The sequence below is a fragment of the Seriola lalandi genome, unplaced genomic scaffold (genome assembly GCF_002814215.2).
Source record: "Seriola lalandi dorsalis isolate HSWRI2012SDOR001 ecotype SW California unplaced genomic scaffold, Sedor1 jcf7180002054271, whole genome shotgun sequence".
Lineage (NCBI taxonomy): Eukaryota > Metazoa > Chordata > Actinopteri > Carangiformes > Carangidae > Seriola > Seriola lalandi.
In genome coordinates this window covers 445,217-472,610 of record NW_019524824.1, presented here as the reverse complement: position 1 = coordinate 472,610, position 27,394 = coordinate 445,217, and the positions used below count along the sequence as shown (strand labels likewise).

The window sequence follows — 27,394 nt, the reverse complement described above, 5'->3', positions numbered from 1 at the left end:
CTTGGGGTGAGGGCGAGAGGTACTTACGGACTGGTGAGGAGGCTACTCCATGGCGATGTCTCATCCGCTAGAAGGCACCCCCCCCCCCCCCAATCATTCCCCTCTATACTCTTCAGTCTGCCTGTCCCCTCCTCCTCCCCTCACTCCGTCCTCTCTCCTCCACTTCCAGCTTTTGCGAACAGCTGGATGCACTGACAGGTTCACTCGAGGATACACAGAGTCAAGAGAGTCTTAGTAAAATTTGTAAAATAATATTCATGTTCACTTGGGTTGCATAATTATTAAACAATAATCGTTGGTATAAACTGGTGAAGAAAGAGCTCAAAGTGATGACTTCAAATTGTTTGTTTTGTCCAATATAATATATATTATTTTTCCAATTTATATATATATATATATATATATATATATAAATAATATAAAACAGAGAAAAGTGGCAAATCCTAAAATATAAGACACCGAATCCAGCTGACATTTGGCGAGAGGCAGGGACAGGTGACCAGTCTATCAGAGGGTTGACACAGAGACTCTCAAAGAGATGCTCATATTCACACCTATGGGCATTTTAGAGTCTGCAATTAACCTGCATGTCTTTGAACTGAGGGAGGAAACCCATGAAAGCACAGGGAGAACATGCAAACTCCCCCAGTGTTCAAACCCAGAACCTTCTTGCTGTGAGGCAGGGCTATAACTTTGTAGTTGATGTGTTATAAACTGTATATCTTCTCACAGAGGGTCTTGGCACAAAATGCAGGTTATCTTGCAGTTTTCAGAGAAAGAAACTCTGTATGTGTTTGGATATTATCTCTTCAGCCCTATTCTGACTTTTGAGGCATGCAACTAGTAAGCAGCAGAAAAGGAAATATTTAAATAGAAAAAAGATCTGTCTCTTTACAACAGCAGAATCCTACATCAACAAAGTCAACAACCGGTAACAAAACACAGAAGCCCATTCAAGTTAGTCCAGGTCTTTAGCAGATTACAGATGCAGCTGTCGATCGCTGTTACCATTATTGGATACGACGTCGGACGTTACCGCCGACAGAGCTGGAGCTGCTGACACAGACAGACCCAGCGGGGAAACCTCAGCCTGGAAAACCTCCATCTGCCACCTTCTTCCATTTCAAATAAACCAGCCTGGGGTCCAGAACACTTAGAGCAAGTAATAAATAACATGTCTAAAAAGTAGTGAAAGCTTAAACAGGTGGAGGAGAAAAAGAATGATGAGTAAATACACAGACGTGGAGAAAAAAAGGCCTGAAAAAAGAAAACAGAAATGTAAATTTAAAGCCCCTTTCAGACAGTGAATACATAAGATTACTGGCTTCTTCTATCTGTAAGAGTAATGTCTTTCTGCTGGTCAGATATAGGTGTCTGTTATGTAAATGTTTACTGTGGCTTTATTTAGAAATGGGCCGCAATGCTTATTAGCTACTTGGCACCTGGTGCAAGAGAGGGAGCGACTGCACGTCTGAAAAACAGCAGCAGAAGAAGAGAGTTTTCTGTTCTCCCACAAGCTGCATCAGTGGTGGGTTTATATTATTTTGCAGTTGAAATCTTAATTAATGACATCACAAGCCCACAGACCCAGTGAGTCATTTCTATTGTCTATTTATAGAGATAAATATTTATCAGCAGCCTATTTCACCATGAAAAGACAGTAATTAAGTCTAATTTAACTCCTATTTTTCCATTTTGCTGCATATTTATTCATTCATTCATTCATTCATTCATTCATTCATTCATTCATATGTAGATGGAAATTGAAAACACAGGGACAGAGTGCTGGTCTGATTTTGTTTTTCTTTAACCTACCTAGCCTTGGTAGAGCTACTTCAGGTGTGTTTTGGTTTGTGCTGGACTATTTAACAGGATGTCTCCTCCTTCACTCAAAAGTCCAGGCTTTAAGTTTCCTCATCACACTTCTGTAAAATTCAAACCGGACCATAAATGGTTCAAAACAAGTTGTGATGTCACAAAATCCTGCTCATACGTGAACACAGAAACTTTTCCCCCTCAGCAGATGAGCCTCTAGTGTCAAACTCTGCTACAGTGAAGCTCAATCATCGCAGCAAAGAAACAACAAGCAAAACATTTAACAATCTTCTATGAAAGTGCTGCAGGCCCAAGCTGTTAGGGAAAAGTGAGTCGGACGCTTCAAACATGAAGTGCACATCTGGAAGCGGCTTAAGGATACAGATGCTCTACACCGAAACACCTTATCCTTGACCTGATTGCAAACACCTTGTTGTGTGAGGCAAAGTCTTTGTTTAAACTTTCTGAAAAAGGAAGATACTTATCGCACAGACACACACAACGGCGAAGTCACTGAGAAGCTTGAAACCTCCGAACTCAAACCTCTAACTCACATTTGCTGCCATCACACACACAGACACATGTTTTCTGTGCAGCCTGAAAGGGCCATGAAACACACCAACTCCACAGCCACACACTCCAGGACATCAACTCTCAGACAACTTCATCTCTCTGTCTCACAATCCCTTGTTCAAACTTGACAAATCACCATGGTAACACAAAGCCAGCCAGCAACCCAAGAAGCATGGCATCATCACCATGACGACCAGATCTACGGCCACTTGAAAGGAGAGCCGAGTGGTTGTAAGTGCGCTCTTTATTTCTTTTATGTCGGCGTCAAACAACATGACACTATATAATGTGAAAAGGCTCCACTTGAAATTAACGGCTCAACAAACTGTAATTTAGAAACACAAACACTGTGAGACAATAAGAGAAGTAAATCTGCGCATGTACCAGGTGTGAGGAGATGCAGGAGGAGGAGGAGGGGGCAGGAGAGAGGGGAGATTGTGTTTTAAAGACAAACACCTGCCTTGCGTGCATCTTACTTAGACAATGAGGAGAGAGCATGGCGGCTCCCGGTGGCCCCCTGAGGCCGAGGGCCCATCGGCACAAAGGCTCGTGTCAGCAGACGGCAGCTGCTGGGCTGGGTGACGGAGCACCCGGTTTGTTTTGGGGGACAAAGGCGAGCAGAGAGCCAGTGTCAACGCATCTAATCCCTCGGCAAGTCAAACCTCAACAGTCATCTGCCATAAGTTAGTGAGGCGAGATGCAGACAAAGGCTGAGGGACACCACCGTCATCGCTGACTCTGAATCAGCTCCTCTTCAACGCCATCAGTGCTAATCTGAACATGTGACACAGTACTGCTGGACTCAGCAATGAACCAACCAATGACTCACTTCACATCTGTGAAGTAAACTTCATCTCTTTCTGTTGTGCAAGATGAATACACATTAAAGGAATAGAGAAGTGAGGCCTGGGAAAAGTTAAGAGGAGTTCTCTTTTATGCATTTATAATATATTGTGTCAAACTCTGATGACATGATGACATTAGGTCAGTCAAATTTAGAAACTCCTCAGAACCATGCATGATTCTATGAACTGAAGAAAAGGGAACCACGTGCAGGTGTTAATAAGCACCTTACGGCTGATCAGCTTCTTGCTTCACTGCCTCAGGGAGTTGGGGGCGTGTCCTCTGTCATCGTGCGGAGCCTGGCTAGATTAGGCTGCTGGGGCGTTAAGCGAGGGCTGAGACCCACTGATCTACAAAGCTACTTTTAGCCCCGTCTCTACTTTTTACCCACCTGCACACACCCACACCCACTCACACACACACTTGTCGCTTTGACTAGCCCCAATATTCACAGGCAGGAACTCATTTGTATTAGTATCATCGTTAATAATTGGGCTGAATAATCTAATTTCATCCTTACGTGAGCCCCAAAACTGCTCTGCTTTGAGCTGTAAACAGCACGGACATGACAGAATGAAGTGGTTTCCTGATCATGTTAAGCAGCTTGTGGAGACCAGTGTAGAGAGACACTCCCCATGTCTGTCAGCTTAGTGGGTTTTCACCCCCTTACTGCAGCCGGCATCAGGCCACCCTGAGCCTCAAATCTCACTGTGGGTTTTGGCTCTGACTGAAATAACATGATACAAGCATCCACATCCATTTTCATGATTTTGGCCACTTACATCCAATTAAAATAAAACTTAATGCTTACAGCATAAAAATCCAGCTGCATAAAGAAAATGGTTTTTCCCAGTTTGGTGTGGAAGAGCTGTACTGGCCCTAACTCAACCCCTTTCAAAGGGATTGGGATGAACTTGAATGTTGATGTAACGGTTGCAACGGTTTCCTGCAAGCCAATCAGATATGGTCATTTTCTGTAGCTGTAGTATCATAAAATCTAAATCAAGAGTGTGACAACAGCACATTCCACCACAGCCACGAGGCTCGTGCCTCAGCGGTGGCTCATTAACAGGCTTAGCCTTGTTTTGCTGGTCAGTCCCTGAGGGGACGGGGGGGAGGAGGGCAGATCCACTATTGTGTGTTATGCTCCCTCTCTCCACTCTGGTCCCTCTTCTATTGTCAAAGACGGAGGACAGATCTCTGTACTAACAACCTGTCAGCCGTTATAAAGACCCTCATCCTTGTCCACCATGAACCAAACAGCTGAGCCTGTGTTCATTCACCCTCTTTGTAATTTTTGCTTTGACTGGAGATTTTGGTAAGTTTCTAGTGTACTCCTTCTTAGGATGTGTTGACAGGAAATCTGAAACCACCAATTTCTCTCAGTTTCAGGCTTCCACTGACACAAAAGATGCCATTATACAGTGTACTATTTTTACACTTAAGTTACTTTTATAACAGTTTTCTACCACTTATTCTAAATATAACTGCTGTTTGGACCTATAACCAGAAGACAGATGTTTATCGCCATGTTCACACCCAAACAGAGATGTGACAGGATGCCATTCATTGTAAACTCAACCTCAAAAAACATCCTGGTACTGCTACTTAAAAATCTCCAAAGATAGCCAGCGGCAGAATGTAGGGGAAGTTATGGTAAAGTTTTAATTTGAATGATCTCTGAAAACAACAACCACACTCATCTTGATTCCCTCGTGAAACGAAAGCAGTTATTTTCTTCTCCACTCAACTATGTAAAAGTCCTTCAAGTAAAATGGAGAAAAATCTGAAGAGCTTCTCAGATCACGTGAGAAAGAAGCTGCTTCATCATGAACTGCTATGGTGGCAACATAACAGTGCAGGGGGAGCTAGGTTTGTAAATCACATGCTCAACACAGACACGCCTACAAGCTTCAGGCTTGTAAGAGACAGGACACAGTCTGCCTCTTTGTATCTTTATATGGGAACTGTATCTGTAGGTTAAAGTATTTATATCAATAAGACACACTGTCTTAAAACACACATTTATTGAGAAGAACTCGACCTTTAAATTTCTTCTTGGAAATAATAAATGACAGAGAAACAGGCCGAGGAGAGATGTAGTGGCCATAGTCACTAAACAGCCGCCATATGGCAGATCTAAGTCGTTCTCATGGAGGATAAGTCACCCCCATCCCCCCACCCGCACTGGTTTAACCCATCTGCCTCCGAGGGGGCATTTCACTGCAGCTCAGCTTGACTCAGTTCAGTTTGTTCTGATTCTACATGTGGATTTTATAAATGTACCATCCACTGAACATAGAATCATTTCACAGTCACCAAAGAGGCAATTACCAGGAGCAGAACTCCATCATCAGTTTGAACTGTTGATTGTTAGAGATGTAACAGTAACGACTGTGCACTCCGCTACCCTGCAGCCGTTATGCACAGCGAGGCCACGGCCAGTAATAATTACTGGACTGTTGGACAACAGGAAAACCAAGTTATTGAAGGACCACAAGAAAGTACAAGCTGATGCTTGTTTCTGATATCAGCCTTGTTTGTATCTATACATAATTCAGACCATTCAAACTAAAGCAGACTGTAAGCTGAAGATTCATATTACTGTATCAGTTAAATAGTGAAGCCAAAAGTTACTAAACTCTTAGAGTATGAAGTCAGAATCTGGAACCTTTCAGATGCTTGTTTTCCTTCTTTCTTTCATTCCTTCACACAACTTATTCATTTTTCCTGTGTACAACCAAGTGACACACCATGAATGTCTTCCAGATGTGTGTCATTTGTCAGTGCCAGTTTATCACGCCAAGACTACAAACACAGAGGCAGGTTCACTCAGCCTGTGACTTTTGCCTTCAGATGTAGTTTGTTTGTCTCATACTGAGGCTTTAACCATCACAGGTTCAGTTTTTTAGCAGGACATGATTACACCTGCCATGTAAAACGAGACAGCCTCTCCGGCCAGAAGGTTTTTCTCTCTCTGTTCATTGTAGCTGTCAGTCACATTGCATAATGCTGCTCTCATGTAGATCAGGAGCAAAGTGGCACTAAGCTGCTGGATGGACATTTCAGGAGCTGTCTGCACACAGCCACCACTCCTCCCTCTCTCTCTCGCTCTCTCTCTCTCTCTGTGTGGTGGAATGAGATTTGCATTTATGGATTAACAATAATATCACTCTATCCTCTGTTGGCTCGGAGCTTTTCTGCTTTAATCTGCAGCCACAGTAGAATAACAGCTGTGCTCTGCCTGTTTCTATTCTCTCCCCACAACACACGGATAAAAGCTGCACGTGTGGAACTATAGCTGAAAGAAAGTCTGATATGCCTTATAACAAAAGAAAGAATCAACAGTTTTTATGGAAATTGAGTCTTGGATTTGAGTCATCTTGCAGTCTGAGCACTGCCATACAAAGAACTTTCAAGGATCTACACCTAATAAATGACCTGAACTTCCAGCATTTCAAAGATCACGTCCTCAGAGTTTTCACCTTACCCTTCATGTGGCACCAGCTATAGCACGACCTTAATCCAGAACTGTTCTCATAACTAATGCAGTGTTGAATAAATCACAACAGTGCTCTCTATAAGTAAGAACAGCTGTTAAAAGGTACAAAATAAAGAAGCAATCACCAAGTCAGCACTGTGATTGGTACACACAACACACTGGGTGTTGCTGCAACAACACAAAAACTCCATCATGTTACCGAAGTGTTGGATTGACAGACCGACCATTAACCATATCACATTACTATCCTGAGCCAGGTGCTAGATTTGCTAAATTACATATCAAACAGCTGAGAAACTCTTCCAGAGAACAAACCTTCAAATCACGATGTGCCGAACTCAAGCAGCTACAGACTGAACGTGGTGTTCTAGCAATGTCAACACACTTCATGCTTTTCCTACCTGGCCTCTATGTGGTCAAACAGATGCTGCCAGCGGTCGTTTATGTCCTTCAGCTTGTCATTGATCTCCGTCTCCTTTGTCTTGTTGCTGGCGGTGATGAGTTGTTCTCCGAGCTGCTTCAGGTGCGTTTTATTTTCACTGAACAGGTTGATCTCCTCCATACAGTCCTGATGGAAGAAAAGAAAGGTATAAGTGTGTGACAGTTCACATTTCCAACTAAAGTGATTATGTATATTATGTATACATAATCATGTAAATATTCAATAATATATGAAATATTTTTCATAATATCGATTTCATTAAAATCGTTTTGCAGTCTGCACTGCTTCAGAGTCTGACCCTCATTTCACTGCTTTGCTTACTGCACATTGTACATAATGTAATTACATCGTCCAGCCCAAATATTGCAATAATATTGTATATCGGTATATTTGGGCTGAGACATTAAATTAAGATATTGAGTTTTGGATATCGTCCAAGTCCAACTATCATCACTTTAAGTCTGACATTAAGGACAGATTCAGCTTTTCTAGTGACTAAAATGAAGATAAATATATACTAAGTATTCATTTGTTTTCCCCCTAAAAGCACTAACTGTGTGCACTAACGTGTAACGTGACACTACTTACTACAATTATAACTGGAAATTCACCATTTCGCAATCCACATTTTTGTATGTCTAAAAAGAGTGTAAAAGTAAAATCCTTAATTTACTCTTGATGATTCCTGACTTTAGAAATTTGCCAGAAACGACTACAGCTTCTGTCCAGACTCTGTGTGCCAAACCAAAACACTAAATTTAAAGCCCAAGGGCTTGAAAAGAGTTTAACCCCCTGCCAGGGCAATAAGTAGTTTGGGCCTCAGGAGCAGCAACTGCCTTTACTAACCTCCAACTACCTCCTGGTCATCCCCCACCCCACACACACACATACACACACAAACACACACACACACACAAAACACACCATAACAAATGAAAGGGCCCCCGAGTTCGACACAAAACAAACCCGCGTGGCCCTGCTAGGGCTGAAACAGCTGTCGTCTCTTTAACAATCAGAAGGGAGTTCACAGCTTTTTGAAAAGCCCTGACCATCCCCGACACCGAGCAGCTCAGAGGATGAGTGACACAGCAAAAAAAAAAAAACATGGTGGAGAAGTAAAACACACAAAACCAAACTGCATGGTCCACCTCACCTTTAACTTTTCTCAATTTGTGTCTCTCTGATAAACTTTGAAGATTTTATATTGACAATATAATTCTTAACACTGTAGCATTATTCATTTTCACTATCACAAATATGATAATATAATGAGAAAGTTTGTGTTTGTGTGTTGGAGACACTTAAATGGAGGAAGAAGGTTAAATATCTTTTCTCCTTTATGTTTCAAGGCTCTTCTTGTTCATATGGCTCTGTTACTTCAAATCCATGCTCTCTTTAAAAGAGATTTTCAAAACATATATTAAAATATAACTAGAACACACTCACACAATTCATACCTCTGACTTGCTGCACAATCTTTCAAAATTATTATTTTGACAATAAAAAAAAAATGTTTTCAATCTTCTTACTCATCACAAAAAACTTTCCACAAGATCCTGTCCAAACAAAAAACACTGTCTCATTCACACAGTGACTTTGATCACCAGCTCCGATGCAAGAGGGAATTTACAGCCACCTAAATGTGTGAAGTGGCACTTCTCTAATCTTCAAACCCACTACAACCAGTAGCTAAGTATCTATTGTTATCACAATGACAGATGGGGGTGTGCCTCTGCTGCAGCCTCCTACCTTCTTGAGTTTCTCCACCATCTCCTCTATGTTGAGGTCGGAGTTGTGCGCCACCTTGTTCTCCATCTGCGTGAGCCATTCACACAGCTCCTTGTTCTTCTCATTGAAGATGATCCACGCGTTCAGACGGTCCGCGATCTCCTGTTTACGCAGAGACACCTGACACAAAGAGGATTGCAGGACATGAATTTAATAAGCTTTATTAATTAAAGATGCTTAGTAGCACTGTGTGTGCATATCTTATTTATGATATTGATGCAGCTCATGCATCAGTCACATTATCTGAACATAATTTTAATTTGATTTGATTTGATTGGAAATGGTGATGACTCCATTGCTGAAGACAACTTACACCGGCTCACCTCAGCAGCACATCTCGTTTCCTCATCTAGTTTACAAGTCACTGCTCCCAAAATAGGTAAAAGCATTAAGCTCCAGAGTCAATACAACTCATGAACTAAAGTTTTGATTCAGATGAAGTTTTGAGACTGAGACTGCCAAAAAATGATCACTTAAATGAATCAGTTTTCATCCCGATAATGGTTTAGGCTTAACAAAATAACTGGATGTGCTTGTAAAAAGTTTTCAAAACAAAAAAATCACTGAATTTTGAATGTGGCTAAGAGCATCACTGAACCTGACAGGCTGTTAGCTGACAGAGCAGCATTAAACAACTTAGAGGTGGTGTAGTGTTGTAGAAGCAGCAGGAAACATGTCAGAAACATGTCAGCACACAGAGCTGCAGTGAGTTTATTTCCTAATTCACCTCAGTCAGAAGCACTGAGGATGGTTGAACTGACGGTACTTGACAATGATACACAAACAACACAAATACCTACACAGGCATGAATGAAAACATAGTCACACACAAGCAATACACATGCAGTCATATGTATGAGCCCCGTCTCATGCACTGCACGAAAAGTTTTAGAGGAAAAAAGCTTTTCCTCAGAGGTGAGAAAGTTCAATCAGAAAAACTATCTTTTTTTTAACATTCACTCTTAAAAGCATTTTCTCTTGTAAACATGTTGACGGCTTTCTGTTTTTGTTTTTGTTCTTCAACATTTTTCAAAAATTCCAGCATTTTTCAATTATTTTACAGCCTTCTTTAGATGTTGGTTTTGTATGGGGAAGATGAAGCCAAGTTGTGGTTGTGACAAATTCCTGGCTCAGACAGTAAAAAGTGAAAGTCGTTGTGATCACCCCCCCCACCCCACCCCACCCCAAAACTTATTTTACTACAAAAGCTCCTCTTCCTGACGTCTCTCAGCTCATTTCAACATTTCTCTCGTGTCACCATCTGTTCCCCCCACTCACACAATGCCCCTCACGGTCACCCCTAACAACCCCCCCACCCAGACCTGTAGTTGCCCTTTAAAGTCTGACTAAGATTTACTAACTTAACTCCTCATTAAAGGCTTAGATTTTTAACACTGATGACTGGGAAACTTACACCAAAGACACCGAGCTAAAAGCACAATGCACATTAACATGTAGTGCACATTATACACTGTAGATGTGAGAACTGCCACAAACATGTCAGGTGACTCTTCTCTTCAACAACTTTTGATCTAATGAAGAAAACTAGAACAACACTCAGTAGAGCACATACCTCCGCCAAATGATCCTACATATGTCTGTCAGCTCTGGATTATTATCTCAATCTGCACCAGATTGTACAAACTAATAGATCTAAAGACCATAAATACGTCTGTTTTTTTTTTTTTTGTTACATCTAGATCCAAACATTGTTTCTTGAGAAAGTGTAAAAAAATGTCCTATCTCGCAATGTTTAGGAAAGTGAAAAGTCCTGGATCCGTCCCTTTAACTGGATCAGAACGTTAAGTTAATGAATGAGTTCATGTTTCATCCCTCCACCAAGTTCGATGCAAATTGGTTCAGCACTTTTTGCGTAATGGTGCTGACAGACAGACAAACAAACAAACAAACAAACAAACCTACAAGAGTGAAAACATAACCTCCTTGCAGGAGGTAATTAAGCTTCTGCATTAAGCCTCTGCACAAACTTTTCCCTCCCTTGTTCTCTTTGTCCTGGAGCAGTTTGAGGAGCTAAATCGTCACGCCTGACCTGCTGCTGTCCCCCCCACACACACACACACACACACACACACACACACACACACACACACACACACACACACACACTCTAAGAAAACACAAAGTGACTGACTGTTTGGACTGGTGGTTACATATGTTAGTTCTTTAATAATTAACCTTCTTCAATCGGCAGCAGGGAAACTTGTCAGAGCTGGACAAAGGACAGATGTTAGAAATGGGAGTGTTTGTGTCTTGCACCTCCTCAGTGCAGTTGACATGAACTCCTGCTCTCACACCGTGACACTGAAGCCATTCCATTTAAGCACGAGTTAAATCTTGAAAGTTTGAATTAACGTCATTTGATGCAAGCCAGATCACACATATCACTTAAAATAAAACTGTCCCACCAGCAGGAGAGTCAATACTGACTCACACTGTGCAGCCAAACATTGTTCAAATCCACACAACTTTATTTCTAATTATGGTTGAGATCCTTAAGTTTCCAAAGATGTCACATATGCCAGGCTGAATTGGGGAAAATCATATACAATGATGCTGAAGACATGTAGAAAATGTCCATATGATAGTTTAGTGCAGCCATACAAACATGAAGTTCTGGGTTTGAATGTTTCATTCAGAGTAATTATCATACAGCTACTTGAAGAGGATATTCAAGGATATATCATGTTAAGGAGTGAAAAACGGGTCCTAGGATGAAAACTATTGCAACATCATGCGCTCTCACTATGCGCTGTATAAACCTCTGCACCAGTTATTCATTAAAATACGAGCTTTTAAAATTTTTTGACAAAGGTGGTGAATGAACTTGCTGATGTTTTCCCATAACCTCCACAGAACCACAAAGTTAAGCACTTCCAGTAAGTAAAGAGCAAAATGAAGATACTGCCGGAATCAGTTGAAACAAAGCATAAGATATAAAGCAAAATCAAAGCAGATAAATAAAGAAGCAGTTTATCAAAAGATGACTGTAGTCAGATTTCAGCTTGTGGTAGGAATGTAGTGTATCAAACCCAGAAGACCAACCTTGAGGCAGAGTTCCTCCCACTGGCAGTGCAGGTGCTCCACCTGCTCCTGCAGCAGCAGGACGTCGTCTGCGATGATGTACTGGGACAGATCCGTCTTCATGGTGCTCAGCTCCGTCAGGCTCTCAGCCCAGTCCTCCAGGGAGTCCTCGGTCTCCTGCATACCATAGCACACCGTCCACCACAACAAACTGTCAGTGACCCCCTCCACAGCTCGCTCTTTCACAACTACTCCCTAATGTCTCTCTCTCTGCTCCGGCCCCTTTCTCTTTCTATCTCTGTCACTCTTCTCTCTCTTTTTCTCTCTCTCTCTCTCTCTCCCCGCCCAGAGAGAGGATTAAGGCCCACAGGCTGCAGGCAGGGCCAGGGGAGGGGTGACTGTTGAGGGGGAGGGGAGGAGAGTGAGGGAGGGGTGGGGGATAAAGGCTCCGATGGGTCAGAGAGGATGAGTTGTGAGTCAAACCTGTTTCAAACTTGGCTTTGCTCACTTGAAACTTTAAGTGACTTTAAGTTTCCCTCCAACCTCAAACTGCCTGAAGGCGACTTATCTGTGTGTAGTGTCTGTCGTTGTTCACTGACGTGTCTACACTCGGCTTATAAAGCTCACTAAATGACATTGTGATGTCTAATTAGTTTTGTTATCTGTACAAAGGCCAGACCAGGTGTTTGCAGCTGTACCTTGTTGAACTTCTCCACACTCTGTAGCTCATCGTCAGACTCAGGCATCGACTGGTTCAGCCTGGTCTTCACATCCTTTAGCTGCAGCATGCTGTTTGCTAGTCCCACCTCGCAGCGCTCCCAGTTCTGAGACACAATAAAGTTTTAAAGAAAAAACAAACAAATTGATGACACAGATCAATGAAATGGGTTCTTATTAACTGATTGGCTTTGAGAATGACAAGAGAACCATTGCATTCCTTTGTCTTTTATTTCCTAAACACATCCTGTGTCATTAATTAAAGCTGATTGGATTAACTTTGCTGCTCGCAGGTGAACAGAAACCGTCACAGGCTGCAGGGGACAGATGGAGGACGGAGGATCCAGATGTCTCCACACTCAGAGACAACTGGTGTCAAACAAAAACTCACTCTAGCATCATGGTTGCATATCACATCTACCTGCAACTCATTCAGAAAGAAAATGAAAAGGTTTTGCAAAGATTTACAAAACCATTAGTTTACTGCACTGTCTGTGGAGTATTTCTTAATTCCCGTTTGTCATGAGTCTTTTTCTGCAACATGTAAGCTTCTGATAAACCAGGACAGAGTAGACTGGATGTGCCCTATGTTTAGCTGGTCTGCTACATAACAATAAAAAGTGTGGGACAATTTAGAAACTATTGGGTTTATGAATATTTTTATGTATTTAAACATGTCAAAACTTTCCAGATTCTTTAAAAAACTTCTGTTTAACAGCAAAATTGAATGTATTGAATAACCCACAGCACAAGGCTATAGTATGCCTGGGCAGCATCTGTGTGTGGGAGTGTGTAAGAATATCCTATCCTTCGTTTCTTTCCATCTCTGTAATGAACAAGAAGTAATAACTGTCACAGAGCGTTCAAGACTTAAGTGCATCTTTGGATTTATATATATGAAAAAACACTAATTTAAATTGGAATCTGAGAGTATGATAGATATTACTTCACAAATGGTCACATTTTGTCATAATTCACAGGAATACTAATAAAATATAACATATTGGACCTTTTGGTCAAATCCAATAAAATTCTGACACTTTTCAGCTTGAACCAAAGAACAGGAGAATACAATCCATACAGGGTTATGTAACTGTCTCGGGGGACATCAGTCCAGTACTTTCACTGCCTCACTCTGTGACTGAACAGATCAGGTTTCTTAAATTCCATTGATTTTGTATATCCGGTGGAATCTGACCCTCCAGTTTCATCAATTGGAGCCCACTGGTCTGGTTTCACACAACTGAGCCCCCGGCACAAAAGACTCATCCACTGATGACAATTCACAGGTCAAGAAGTGAGATATAATACACATTCTGATGTGAGATTTGTCCCAGTGTTTAATTTATACAATGTCCAAAACATGTTGCAGAATCCTTGATACTTTAACTGATTCTGTAGAACCACAGTGAGATAAAAGAATTTGACAGGAAGTGACCAAGTACCTTGACGATGGCTTCGGTGAGGTCCATCCTCCGGCCCAGCAGGCTGTGGAGGTTGTCCCACTCCTCCTGCAGGGTTCCCAGGTCTGTCTGTAGCTGAGTCTGGGTCTCCTCGTCCCCCATGGAGAAGAGCTGCCGGCCGACCTCGAGAGTGTGGATGAAACTGCACTGATACCTCTGGAACAACAGCTCTGTGTGCTGAGGAGGAGGAGCGAGGAGAGACAGGGTTAAATATGGTTTTAAAGAGGGAGGGGAAAGGAGGGAACGATAGGAAAGATAGAAATCAACTGTTTGTGCTGCTGCAGTTTAAATGGGTAATCCAGTTAGTTACGGGCACACTAGTTGCTTTTATTGAGGAGTGACTATTAACAGGCTGAAGGAGAAGAAAGTTATCTGATTACTGTATCTTCATTCATAATCAATTCCAATCTCCTCACTCCCCTTTGATGGTAATCAAAGGCTCAAAAAGAATCAGAATGGGAAGACTCTCTTCCTCATCTCATTTGTCTTTCTTTTCATGTAAATGCAATCAGTAACATTTGTTTCTTAGTCTTTATATCTTAAATCAGCCCCCAGGCTCAGCTTTAAGCAGCTGGCTTCTGTCCTATTTGTGTCTGACTAGTCTTAATCTGAATAAACAACCAATAACAACTCTCTGCATGGATCTTTTGCAGCTGTTTTTAAAATTAGAGACACAAATTTCAGGTCAAGAGCCTCATTTCCACCATAGTCAGGCTGAGTTATTAAGCCAGTTTCTATTTCCCCTTAATGTGACTTCATTATAAAATCCTCCTATGTTCACTTACCCCCTCACAAAATTAAGAAAATTCCCATATTTCCCGTATCTGGCATTCACTATAAATTCCATGATATTCCTGACTTGTGTCTAACCTGGAGGTCTTGCAGGGAGCGTCTGAGCTGCTGCAGGCTGCAGCGGGCTGGTCCGGAGGGGGGAAGGAAGGTATGCGTGTCCGACAGGAACTTCTGCAGCTTCCTCAGGCTGCGGGTGTACAGGTGCCAGTGCTTCACCAGCCCCTCCACCAGGGAGCGCCGCTGGTCGGCACGCTGCACCGCCCCTTGCCAGTGTTCTCTGAGCTGGGCCAACTTCAGGATAAAGTCACTCCTTTAAACACAAACTCAGTGTGTCATTCAAAATGAGCTATTTTATATTTAAAAGACGTTTTATACGGCAGCATTTTTGTTTGTGCCTCACCCTCTCTTTACTTAAAGGAATTGCTCTACAGTTTGATCTTCCTACCTGTCGTCCACCTCTCCTTTCTGCAGCAGATGAAGAGCTTCAGTGATCACTGAGTGGAGGATCTGGTGACCAGTGGACAGCTCTGCCTGAAACCTCTGAAACGCCAGGACAGATCATGATTACTTCTGTGTGTTTGCCGTGTTTTTGTTAAGTCTGTCAGTGAGCCTGTTAATCATGCTTTGATACCTTGTGTATACGGAGCTGCTGTCTGAGGCCGATGTAAGAGCCGGCCACATCCACAGCCAGACTGTCCTCCATCCTCTGCAGGAAAGACATCCAGCTCTCACACTTCTGTTCAAAGCTCTGCTGCCTCAGCGCCTCAGTCTGCAGCTCACTGTGCACACAGAAAAAACTGAATGAACAACACTCCATCACATTTTATTTCACGATTATATAACTGTTTTTAGCCTTATAAACAATGTAATATCCCTCTGAAGTTAAAGAAATGTTATTTTAAAGGTTTTTGTATGTTATATAAACCATTCACTGAGACAGTTTCGTGAATTGCTTTTGTTTTAGCTTGACAACAAGCCTTCAAATATGATATTTATTCAGGTGAGAGTTATTGGAAGTGTCTTAAATTAAAGTGGAAGTAGAGATTTTGGTGCAAAAGCAGGGGCTAATAATAATAAAACCCTTGTTTGTGATCAACATCTTTCTCTTAATCTCCTCACGATTTTAACATGTCAACAGATTAATGTTAATGATAGTCAGTACAATACAACGAATCAAACCACTTACTTTGCTAAAGTGATATTAGATAATCAAATATTTGCAGTTTTAATTGTTTACAGGAATTTTTCCTTATTGATTTTGTTCCCAGATGCAAATAATGAAATAACTTAGATTAAATATAAATCAGCAATTTTACATACAGATCCTTGTTGCTGTTGTCGTTGGTAACTGGATGAAAATTCTCCAAACTTGTAGCATCATTTTCCACAAAAACATATTCTAGATATGTACTGATTAACTGAGTCTCAATCTGCTGATGAGGATCATGGGATATAACCATGTGCTCATTTAGCTGTTATCATGTATCAGCCTTCCTCCCTCACTGACCTGCAGGCCTCCTCAGCTCTGGCGGCGGTATCGGCCCAGCGGCGGTTGAGGCGTTGCAGGTAGCGTGCTGCAGCGTCACCCACTGTCAGGCTGCAGCTCAGCTCATTCAGCACATCCAGGTCAGCAGAGAGGCCGCTCAGCTCCAGGATGCCAGACTGGGAACATATGGTGGCACCAAAGACTCAGAGGGATCACGGCAGTCTGGACTACTGCACGCATGACATCACAGCCGAAGACCAAAACACTACACGCTACATATACTGTGTTCTTTGTCCCCATTTAGTCGTCTGGTATTCTGAGTTTTCTGCTTCTTTTTACTGTCTTGAGTCGTTGTTCTGTCATTTCTCCTCTCAGATGGAGACAAACTTCTTATCAAAGATTAAAAAACTCCTCAGAGATCCACTTTCTACTAACATAAAAATGTAATGGTCATTCTGATTCAAAATAAATTAAAAAATGTCAATTTAAACACATCTTTAGGTCTATAATGAGTCCAAAAATGTCAAGGTGTCAGGTGAGAATATTTCATCCTGCAACCAACAGAAACGAACTCTCACAGAAATTAGAGATTTAGATTTCTTTCTTGACCTTGGAAAGAGAAGTTGTCATCATCAATATGAAGTGTTCAATATCAATCTGTTTATCTTGATACAAGACAGAATAAAACACTGGAATCACTTGAAGCATAAAAATGACATTTGATTGAACCTTGAAACACGATGATTTGTCTTGAGTACAGCTTGAAAAATTCAAAGTCACAATTTTTTGTTCGAAGAAAATAACATTTTCAGATTCAATAATGCAGAAAAAAATTGTGCTGTGACTATAATTTCCACCTTGACCAAAGATGATATTTCTAGCCACAATATATTTAACACATAGACACCTTTGTTACAGTGTAAAAGTCCATGGTTGAAGACATACCGGTGCGGCAGTCATTCATAATCTCCACTCACCTGATCTGCTATCTGAGCCACATTCTCCAGACGCTGCTGCCAGACCTCCAGGTTTCTCTCCAATGATTCCAGGATGTTCCCAAACTCCTGCAGCCGCTTGAGCTCCTCCTACATGCAAACATGACAACATGGCACACGGCCATATGTGTCTTAATTTATAGGTCACTGTGATGCTTAGTGCACTCAGGTGTCAGGCTGGGGAAGAAATGCAGAGTGAGTACATCTCTCTGACAGAGTATGTGCTTTAGTGTGTTCAAGAACATGAAGATGAATTAAAATCTATCTTGTATTTGGCTTTACACTTTATCAACAATGAAAAATAACAATGAAGTGAATAAAATCCTTTGGATGAGCAAAAACCATCAGTTATGATGTTAGACAGGTTAGAGAAAAACATAATAAGGAGGTGGTTACAATGAAAAGCTGACGTTTTAGTTTTTCAAACACAAAAATTCACTAAATCATGCAACTTTTCTTGTAACAGCCTTTATCTAACAAGTCTTTGCACTTCTGTAAGACACAGCGGATATAAAACGCCCACTTTACAAAATCCCACAAACACACAAATCCATTCATGTTGTACCTTCTGTTGACCCAGCTTCCCTGTCAGAGTCTGGCTGAGCTGCAAGACACCACGGGACAACAACCTGCTCTCTGATTGGACAAGACTGGCAGCTGAAGGTTCCAGGTGGTTAATCAAGTCCTTGGAAGCATCCAGCACCCCCTCCAGGTCGGACTGCAAAGTGTCTGTCCTCTCTAGGAGGCTCTGAAGAAAAAGAAAAAAGATTAAAGAGTTTCCACAGAATGTACTGTCAGTGTGGAAAGATCCCTCTTCAGCTGAAGAGCCTGGACTGTTTCCTGAGCTCTCCTCGAGGAAATCAGAAGAACTAGCTGTAGTTAAAAAATACTACAAAAATCTCAAAAATCTGTACATTCATGAGGAAGTGACAAGTAAACGAGCATAAAAACTGCTTGTCAGAAACGTAATTCAATGCACAGATCTGTTCAGACACCATAAACAAACCAGCACACACGGCAAGTGTTTTCTCCAAAAACAGTTCACTAAAATCTTTTAAAAATTAACTTTGCATTGTGTGAATGTGCAAGTGCAAGACGGAATAAATCTTAACTCAAGGTCATCTAACTAGAATCTTAACTACTGGAGATCGCACAAGCACAAGCAAGATCCATCCACCGAGGAAGGCGAGAGATGAAGCTGAAAGCTCCAGAAAAAGCTAATAAGTGGATCTTGAGTTAATATTTACTACTACTGTTCCCAAGGTTGAGAATGAAATTAAATGTTGATATCTGTTCAGTGCAATTATGTGCTTCAGTGTTGAAACAAAAACAAAAACACAAATCATCTACAGAAATTATTATTGTAAAAATAGGGAACACAGGACAATTTTTTATTCAGTTCTACACTTCACTCTCCAAAATATGGATATGTGACATAAAACGGTTAAAATTATGAAAACAAATTGAAAAGATTGGAGCTGTTGGAAAAGCAAACTTTATGTTTCTACTTTTTGTATATTTCAATTTTATGCTGAGAAGTTTTTCCCTCTCACCTGAACATTGTGAATCTTGTCAGCGACTTGCTCCACGGTGATGTCGTCCCCGGGCGCTGCGCTCAGAGCAGACGTGACGTCACTCTGCAGCGTCTGCAGCCGCTGGGAGAAAGACTCAGCCCGCCCGGCGTAGACCTCCCAGACCTGCAGGACCCCCCGGCTCCTCTGGAGCTGCTGGTTCAGAGCTGCACACACCTCAGTCCAACTGAAAAACAAGAGATTGAGTGTGAGAGAGTGAATCTGTGTGTGTTGTTTGTGTGTGCCTGTGGGTGTCTGTCTCACCTGTCTGTCTGTCTGTCCAGCTGCTCAGTGAGGAGGACAGCAGCAGGGCTCACGATGTCTCTGAGGGAGGAGACGGTTTGACTCAGTTCATCCCACTCTGCCGCCGAAGCTTTGGTCTTCTCATGAAGAAGCTGCTCACAACACAACAAACACCACCATCAGTCATCACAGGTGCAATGTCCAAACAGGATTTATATAGGAATCATTAACCAATCCTCTTTCTGCACTTTAATGTGAGATTGTGGAATAAAGTCCAAACATGATGTCTTTGAACATCTACTGTCCCAATATTTACATTTTCAAATCAGATATGGAAAGCACCAGTCTGACCTGTAGCTTTTCATGGAGATCTCTGTGCGCCTGCAGGGAGAGCTGAGGGCTGCAGTCATAATCCAGACTCTGGGAAATTCTCACTGTTTTCAGCTTCATGTGATTCAGGCTTTTGTCCACACAGTCCCACAGCTGCTGAGCCTGAACCAGCCTCTGTCTCATTGACTCATTCTGTAAGAGACACAAGCAAATACCTAACAGTTATGATCTAAGAGACTTTAGTCTTTACAAAGACTTGATCATAGACATGTTCAAGTTGGATCTAAAGCAAGTTCAAAACCAAAGAACTACAGTTTGATATGATGAACACATTCTGCATATGTTTATTTTTCAATGCTACATGCACTTCTTGTGTTCATTTCTTCCAGTAAAAACTGTTGCTGAGACATTTGCCTTCTACATTTGTACCTGTAGTGTGAGAGCTGCACAGGCCCGGATGGATTTATCTGTCTGAGAGATAAAATCACAGCTGCTGTTTCCTCCTTCGCCACAAAGTTTGTCTCTCAGTTCCTGAAGAGCTGCAGACTTCTGCCTGATCTTCTCCCCGAGGCCCTGATACACAGATGAGAGAAGATTTAACCACCTGCAGACTTGAAAAGGATATCTAGCTTTTTTGTTTTTCTTTGCAAAAGCCTTCAGCCAATATGATTCATCACGACTGAAATATTAAACCTGAAATAGCGAAGGTGCTCCAGGTGGCACATATGTCAGAGGACAGGTGTGAGTCCTGACCTGGCAGGTGTTGATGCTCCTCTGCAGCTCTGTCTGGCTGCTCGCTTTCTGAGCTGAGTCCATCCAGAGGCTCTGAGCTGTGATCCAGCTGTTGATCTGCTGCAGTCGAGCCTCACGCTCTGCTCTGTTCCTCAAATCCTGCTCCAGCTCCTGGATCTGAAATTCACAAACACTGACAGCAGGTCAGACACATTTCTTCTGACTTGAGACAATTCTAAAAGATCTGAAGGTGTTGAGCAAAACTTATGACAGTAAAGCTTTGTTGAGCTTTATTTAACAGTGAAAAGATAATTGTTGTGTTGTGATTTTTTTTTGTCACAGTCTGATGTTTGTCTTCTGACCTGAGAGTTGAGGGTTTCCTGTAAACTGAGCCACCGATGGTTGAGATGACCCATGTCCTCTGCAAACTGGTTGTGTTCGTAGCTCCCCCTCTGGCCATCCTCAGTACCACAGGTCTGCAATGGCTGGTTCACATAGTCCAGTGTGGCCTGATTTGTCGACATCTCAACCTGACACTCCTGAGAGAGAAGTCGTGGATGGAGAGAGAGAGAGTCAGTCATCCAGATACACAAGTAAACTCACAAACTTCTACCAGGACCTCAGGATTGTACTTTACAACGTGCACTAAAAACAACCCACCACTGTCTGAGAACACTTCAGTAATCAGGATATTTAAGCAGATTATTTGCGGCAGTTCATCAGTCAGTCCAACTCTACCTTGCAGTGCTTTAGGAACTGCATGAAGTCAGTCTTTGTGGAGGATGTTTGGTTGATCCTGCTGCGTTTCTCCTCCAGCTTAGATTCAGCAGCTCCAAGCCAGAACTGCAGCTCCAGCAGCGCCTCCTGCTGGGTCACCATCTTAATCCACCACTGAGGAGGAGGAGCAGAAGGGAGTGACGTCAATCTTCATCGACTTTGCCAAAAAAGACTCTTTTATTTTACTATCAGTAAAATAAATTAAGATTCATGTGATTTCTCTCTAGTGTTTGTTTCAAATTGTGTGATAAATAAAGATAAATTTGAACTTAAACTAGAAAAGGAAGGTGAGTTAAGGTTCAAAAAGCTGAGGGAGATGAAGAGACGAGGGCTGTGAGAGAAAAAGAAAGACTATGATTCAGAAGAGCAGCAGAAACTGAGGTAGAGAGGAACAGAAAGTAATGAAAGCAGCAGGATGAGGGCGATGAGAGGGAACGAAGAAGAGGGAGAGAGGGATAGGAGAGAGGAGAGCTGATGGAAGATGGGATAGAAAAGCAGAGGGAGGAGAGAGCATGGAAGGAAAAGATTGGTAAGGAGAAGAGAGAGGAGTTGGGGCGTCGTGTAGCGTAGTGGTTTAAGCAGGCGCCCCATGTGTAGAGGCTACAGTCCTCGCTGCAGTCGGCCCCGGTTCGAATCCTGCATCGGACGGCCTTTCACTGCATGTCATTCCCCCTCTCTCTGCCTCCCCGTTTCCTGTCACTCTCCACTGTGCTGTCCATTAAAGGCATAAAAGCACAAAAAAATATACTTTAAAGAGAAGAGAGAGGAGTTGAGAAAGGAAGATCCAGACAGATAGAGGGGGGGTGGGGTGGATGGTTTCACACCAAAAAGGGCGAGAAGAGTCCTCAGGCTGGCATTGTGCTGCACAGTGGGGTTGTTGAAAACTGCAGCGTGGTTTTTGAAAATATTAAACTGCACTGTAAAAAAAAAAACTAAAAAATCAAGAAAACCAGAAAAAAGTCAAGAAACATTCAGAAAAAGTAGAAAAAATAATAATTTTGATAAAATCGACCTTGTTCAAGTGAGAATTACACATTAAACACACCTTTCTGTTAGATCCTGTTGTTTACATTCACCTTATGGACGTCACACGCGGAATCTCCTCACCTTATGCAGAGCTCGCTGGACGACGGTAACATCAGTCAACAGACAGGACCAGTCCACCTCTATCTCTCTGAGCTGGGAGTGGATGGAGCAGAGATGTGGCTCTGAAGTCTCTTCATCCTCCAGATTTCTTTCTGAGTACCCGTCTGCCTCCCTCATCTGGAGCAGCTGGGAACCGGCACCAATCACTGCCACCTTCAGTTCAGATCTGACCTCCAACTCTTTGGTCAAAGCCTAAAGTATATAAACTGTTTGGTTATATACTGTTTTCCACAAATGCAAAAATGATCATAATATAGTTTGTCTGTGGGGTTTAATGGGGTCATTGATCAGCATCATTCGCTCAGAGATTAACTGACCTGGTACCAAAACATCTGGAATTCTCAACTCAGTTTTCAGCCTCTACATAAGCATTTAAATTCCCAGATGTAGGAGGTCCTGATTACAGACTAGTTTTATGTCTGGGTGTTTCCAGTTCCTGCTCACCACACACTGGAGGTAATGTTCATGCCTCTGTTCAACATCCATCTCCTCATTGGCCGTGACAGCGAACTGACTACATTTATTCATCAGCACTCTGGCCTCGCCCATCCAGGCTGCCAGGACAGCAGAGTCACGGAGAAACCTGTTTATCAGAGCAACAGTAAAATGTCAGAAGTGATTAAAGCATCTGCCAGACATCTTAAATAAAGACATTCATTATTTAAGAGTCTTGCAAGGTCCTTTCTATTATGTGCAGTGTGTTATCAAAAATAAATTTGTAAATCAATTTTAATATGTGTTGATCACATTAGTAACCCTGCTTATCAACAATTATAGTACAAAGGAAGGAAGAGTTTCAATGGGGAACAATAAAGGGAAGGATCCAAAATTTAAATAAAAATAAAACATGTATCAAAACTACTTTATGCTTTCTAGTACATAACAGACAAAACCTTTAGAGTCTAAACTCAGGACAAGTTCTTACTTCGCAGAAATTTCAATTTTTCTCTCACCTGCTTCTCAGTTTCCTTTTTCTGCAGCAGGTGGTGCGTCCATCCTCCACCCGCTTGTTCAGAGCTCTCCTGCGTGCCTCCAGCTCAGTGGCGGTCACACCCACTCTGCTAAGGCCCGACCTCTGCAGTCGTAGCCCCGCTTCCAGCATCCGACTGAACCGCGCCTTGTTCTCCTCCAGAGTACCTCCAAGTCTCTGCCAGACAAGCACAACTTTATAACATAAAGCACCAGACGACACCACACAGACCTGTCGACACATTCATTTCTGCAAACACACATGCATGCTCGCTCGACTCAACATGAATCACATTTCCCAGATGGAAACTCTTTTTTTTTTCACATCATATCGACATCATATAAGTTCTGATGTAAGTTTGGTTTCTAACCTCTATAACACTGTAGCCTACTATTGCTCATTTCAATATTAAAATGTGTGTGTACATTCAGCAGTCGGGACAGGCCTCCTGAAAGTTCAAAGCACAGTGGAGGTTGAATATTGAGTCTGACAATGTAAAAGTGAGCAAATCCCTCATCCTCTACACCCCCTTCTTCATCTCCTTTACCGCACACTTTGTTGACCACAAGCTTCAACACCTAGTCCCTTTCAGCTGAATAACGGACACATTTCCAATCCCAAAGCAGAGCAACAAGGAACATGAACCAAAATTAATTCTAGTTGGAGGTCTCCGCTCAGCTAATAACTCACATCAGAGCCAAGGAACATCATGTTCCCCTAAAGAAAACAACCAATTTGCCTGCATTTGATTGAGCCAATTAGGCTTTTGAGAGCAATGCACAAAGTACAGCATGGAGAGAGCGCCCAAATGAGCGGAGAGGAACATTGCAAAATGCTCTCTGTCCTCCAGTTGGCTGCCTGTTGGTAAATCAGAATTATCCTCATGTCAGTCGAAAAGAGCAGCTAAACTGATAAAAAAAACTACCTGGTAGACGGAGAGCTTCTCTGATGTCTTCTCCTCAGAATCATCCCCCTCGTGCATCTTGGGAAATGAAGTCTCAATTTCTTTCAGCAGGGAGTCTGACCAGGCACTGTCCTCCTCCCACTGTGACCATATCTGACACAGACAGAGACGTGATAATGGTCAGAGGACGTGTCAATCTTGTGTTGGGTTTTTAATGATTTTCCTTCCTGTTGGCTTCAATTACCTGCTCCTGGTGCATTATTTAAATTACAAAGTATCTCAAAAGTTTGGGTGAACTTTGGTGGACAGATTACTCATGGCTGATAAAAGTCTTTTTACCATTGTAGTCATGTTTTATTGCTTGACTTCACATTCACTTTGCAAATAGATAAACCACATTGTGTGTACTACCTGTAATGTTTCCTGCATCCTGGTCCCTTCCTCCAGTCCGTGCTGTTGCAGTGCGGCCACCTCATCCTGCAGGCCCATCACTACGCTGTCCCACCGCTGGATGCTCTCTGGGAGTCTGCAGTTCAGGCACTGCAGGATCCTAAAATGATGGCCCAGGAACTGGAAGAACTTCTGATGATAGAAACAGTACATAATGTTAAAGGTGATATTTTTAAGCTTTTATTTTGAAGTACCAAAACACTCTACGCCGTTCTAAACTGCTCTCAACTTTCTCTGTCTCCCTCAGACTGACCGTATGACCACTGAGCTGCTGCTGGAGCTGAGCTCTGCTCTGGAGCTCTGTGTCAGGCTGCTGTGTGAGGCGTTCAGAGCCCAGAACGAGCAGCTCCTCCAGGCTGTGGACCAGCCGCTCATACTGATGCTGCAGCTCCACGCTACTCCTCAGTCCCTCACAGCGGTCGCGAACACCACCCAGAGATGTGTCCAGCTCGCCCTGCACACAGGAAGGACACACACTCTGAAGATTCAAACATGCTTTGTGGCAAATTAATCCGTCTGTTATTTAGCAGTATCTAAATGAAATACACCAACTAGTAGCTACCTGCAGCTGTGTGGCCTGGTGGATGAGAGAAGCAGGTAGGTTGTGTTGGTCAGCCTCCTCCAGCAGAGAGTTTACCTGCTCAACCTGCTGCTGCAGAGTCTCCTGCATCTGAATCACAGTCTGGAAATTAAACACATGGACTTGTGAAATGACCCTTCTACTCGCCAAGTGCTCATCATCAGCAGCTTGAATCTGAAGTTACAATACATCATCGAAATGACACAAAGGTAATAAAGACTGACACACTAAATAGTGCAATACTTGAGTAAAGTATCTCTATTTTCTGCAGATTAAAACCTCTTCTGTATCACTCTACTCTGACAGCAATGTTCATATTTTAATGTAATGTAATGTTAAGTTTTGACGGATTATAACTTATATAAGTTAAACTTTGGCTGATTTATGGACATGGTCCTATAGTCCTGCAGAGACGGGTGAGATACAGAGACAGATTTATTTCTATCTTCTATTTCTGTAGTCTTTTTTGTTTAAATTTTTTTGTATTTATATGAAAAACCTGCATCTAAACTCACTACAGTCAATAACAGTTAACTCTCACTCAGATACAGACCAATGTTTGACAATATTTACAATAGTAGTATCTTGTGAGGTGAAACTTCTCCATGGAAACAGTACCTGTAGTTGTTCATTAAGGCCCAGCGTCCACTTGAATTCATTAATTATTTGACGAACAGTCGACTGGTTAGAGGTGAAGGCTGCATGCAACTCTTTTAGGGGTCTCTGTGTTGGGTTAGACAGACAACACTGATTCTGTGAACTGCATGCAAACAACAAAGGTTTCAGGTCATTCCTATTTTAAGACCGCAGGTTTACAGTTATACTCCTTATAGATAAGGTAACACAAGTATAAGGTAGACTCATGTTCATTACGTGGAGGAGGTGAGTTACTGTATAAATAATAACAGCAGGACAATTCACTCAGTTCATCAATCAAAAATCTAGTTAAACATTTACTTTATTGAAATATGTCAGGGTGGACCAGTGTGTTTTTGTCTTTGCTTGAGCAGTTAAAGAAGAGTCACAGACGATCTCCAACCTGTTCGTCGGCACTCTCCTTCAGCAGGTTCCTGACGCGCCTCTCTCTGCTGCTCAGAGCAGCCTGGACCACAGGAAGGACTCTGCTCAGGTCATCAACACACCGCTGACCGCACTCTGACCTCAGGATACCGGTGACCTTTGACCCCTGCGAGGCAAGCTCACTGCCGAGGGTTGCCAGCTCTGCTGACAGACGCTGAAGTGAAAGGGATTGCAAACACATTCAGGGAAGGGGTGAGTGTGGAGGACATTTTTGGCTACTTCACATGACTTTCATGACTTTTTTAGGAGTCCTACCTGCAGCTGCAGCAGCCTCATCTCTGCATCCTCTTCATGTGTCTTCCCAGCAGGTGAGTGCAGCAGGTTATTGATGGAGGACAGGGACAAGGATGCTCCGTGCAGCACGTGAAATAAACCCTCGTCCAGTGTCTGATGGGAGCCATCCACAGAGGAGGCCTGGGGTCAGAGCAGGAAGTCAAACTATGAATGAAGTCCAGCATCATTCTGCTCTTCCTGGTCATCTTTCACGTTGGTTATTTCCTGCTCTTGTTTTTGTAAAGTGTGATGTCAGAATGCACACCCTGCGGTGAGCGACTGTAAACAACACGAAAAGCTGAGGATTTCATCAGAGTTTAATTTCAAGTTTCACTTTAATCAGATTTCAAACAAAGAGAAATGTGGTTTGAAATTTAATCTACAAAGACTAGACTCAGTTTTTTCACTTTTTTGTTGCTTCTGCCTTAATGTTAAAAAATGTAACACAACTACAATATGTCGTCCTTTATTTCTGAAACATTTGGGACAATCTCACTTCCATCAGTTTCCTTCTTCATGTTTACTAACCATCACTCATGTAAATTACAATAAATACAAAGTTACATCCTAGTTTTCAAAATATTATTTTTTACACCACAAAAAGTTTGACTCTATATTTTTCAGTACAAATTGTGATGGTGATGGTGATTTGGTTTATTATTTATTTCTTATGGTCTGAAGAAATTAATCTAAGTTTTAAGAATAAAAAAGAAACTTTGCTCTAATTCTAGTAGAGATCCTAAACTTTTGACAAAAGAAGAAGAATTTGGACAAAACGTTCAGGAAATTTTGTGTAACATCATAGAGACTTGGATTTTTTATTGTGTAAATTTCATAATTCTTCAATGAAGAGCTGGAACAGGATATTACTGTCAGAAAC

General features: G+C 42.1%; 1 protein-coding gene across 1 annotated transcript in view; it reads right to left on the bottom strand.

Moving 5' to 3' along the window:
* The window catches only part of syne2b (spectrin repeat containing, nuclear envelope 2b), a 134,701-nt gene that overhangs the window by 20,375 nt on the left and 86,932 nt on the right, over window positions 1-27,394 (bottom strand). The window contains exons 87-114 of the mRNA XM_087173693.1: window positions 26,497-26,655; window positions 26,201-26,395; window positions 25,780-25,884; window positions 25,144-25,263; window positions 24,835-25,035; window positions 24,543-24,713; window positions 24,153-24,284; window positions 23,211-23,404; window positions 22,702-22,840; window positions 22,219-22,449; window positions 21,073-21,225; window positions 20,697-20,873; window positions 20,356-20,511; window positions 20,032-20,175; window positions 19,624-19,794; window positions 19,294-19,424; window positions 19,012-19,216; window positions 18,024-18,206; window positions 17,441-17,548; window positions 16,485-16,639; window positions 15,609-15,756; window positions 15,423-15,517; window positions 15,056-15,287; window positions 14,168-14,362; window positions 12,704-12,829; window positions 12,027-12,182; window positions 8,925-9,083; window positions 7,135-7,301 (exon numbers count right to left, since the gene is read on the bottom strand). Of these exons, the coding sequence (XP_087029819.1) occupies window positions 7,135-7,301; window positions 8,925-9,083; window positions 12,027-12,182; window positions 12,704-12,829; window positions 14,168-14,362; window positions 15,056-15,287; window positions 15,423-15,517; window positions 15,609-15,756; window positions 16,485-16,639; window positions 17,441-17,548; window positions 18,024-18,206; window positions 19,012-19,216; window positions 19,294-19,424; window positions 19,624-19,794; window positions 20,032-20,175; window positions 20,356-20,511; window positions 20,697-20,873; window positions 21,073-21,225; window positions 22,219-22,449; window positions 22,702-22,840; window positions 23,211-23,404; window positions 24,153-24,284; window positions 24,543-24,713; window positions 24,835-25,035; window positions 25,144-25,263; window positions 25,780-25,884; window positions 26,201-26,395; window positions 26,497-26,655 (4,508 nt within the window). The remainder of the gene's footprint in view (window positions 1-7,134; window positions 7,302-8,924; window positions 9,084-12,026; window positions 12,183-12,703; window positions 12,830-14,167; window positions 14,363-15,055; window positions 15,288-15,422; window positions 15,518-15,608; window positions 15,757-16,484; window positions 16,640-17,440; window positions 17,549-18,023; window positions 18,207-19,011; window positions 19,217-19,293; window positions 19,425-19,623; window positions 19,795-20,031; window positions 20,176-20,355; window positions 20,512-20,696; window positions 20,874-21,072; window positions 21,226-22,218; window positions 22,450-22,701; window positions 22,841-23,210; window positions 23,405-24,152; window positions 24,285-24,542; window positions 24,714-24,834; window positions 25,036-25,143; window positions 25,264-25,779; window positions 25,885-26,200; window positions 26,396-26,496; window positions 26,656-27,394) is intronic.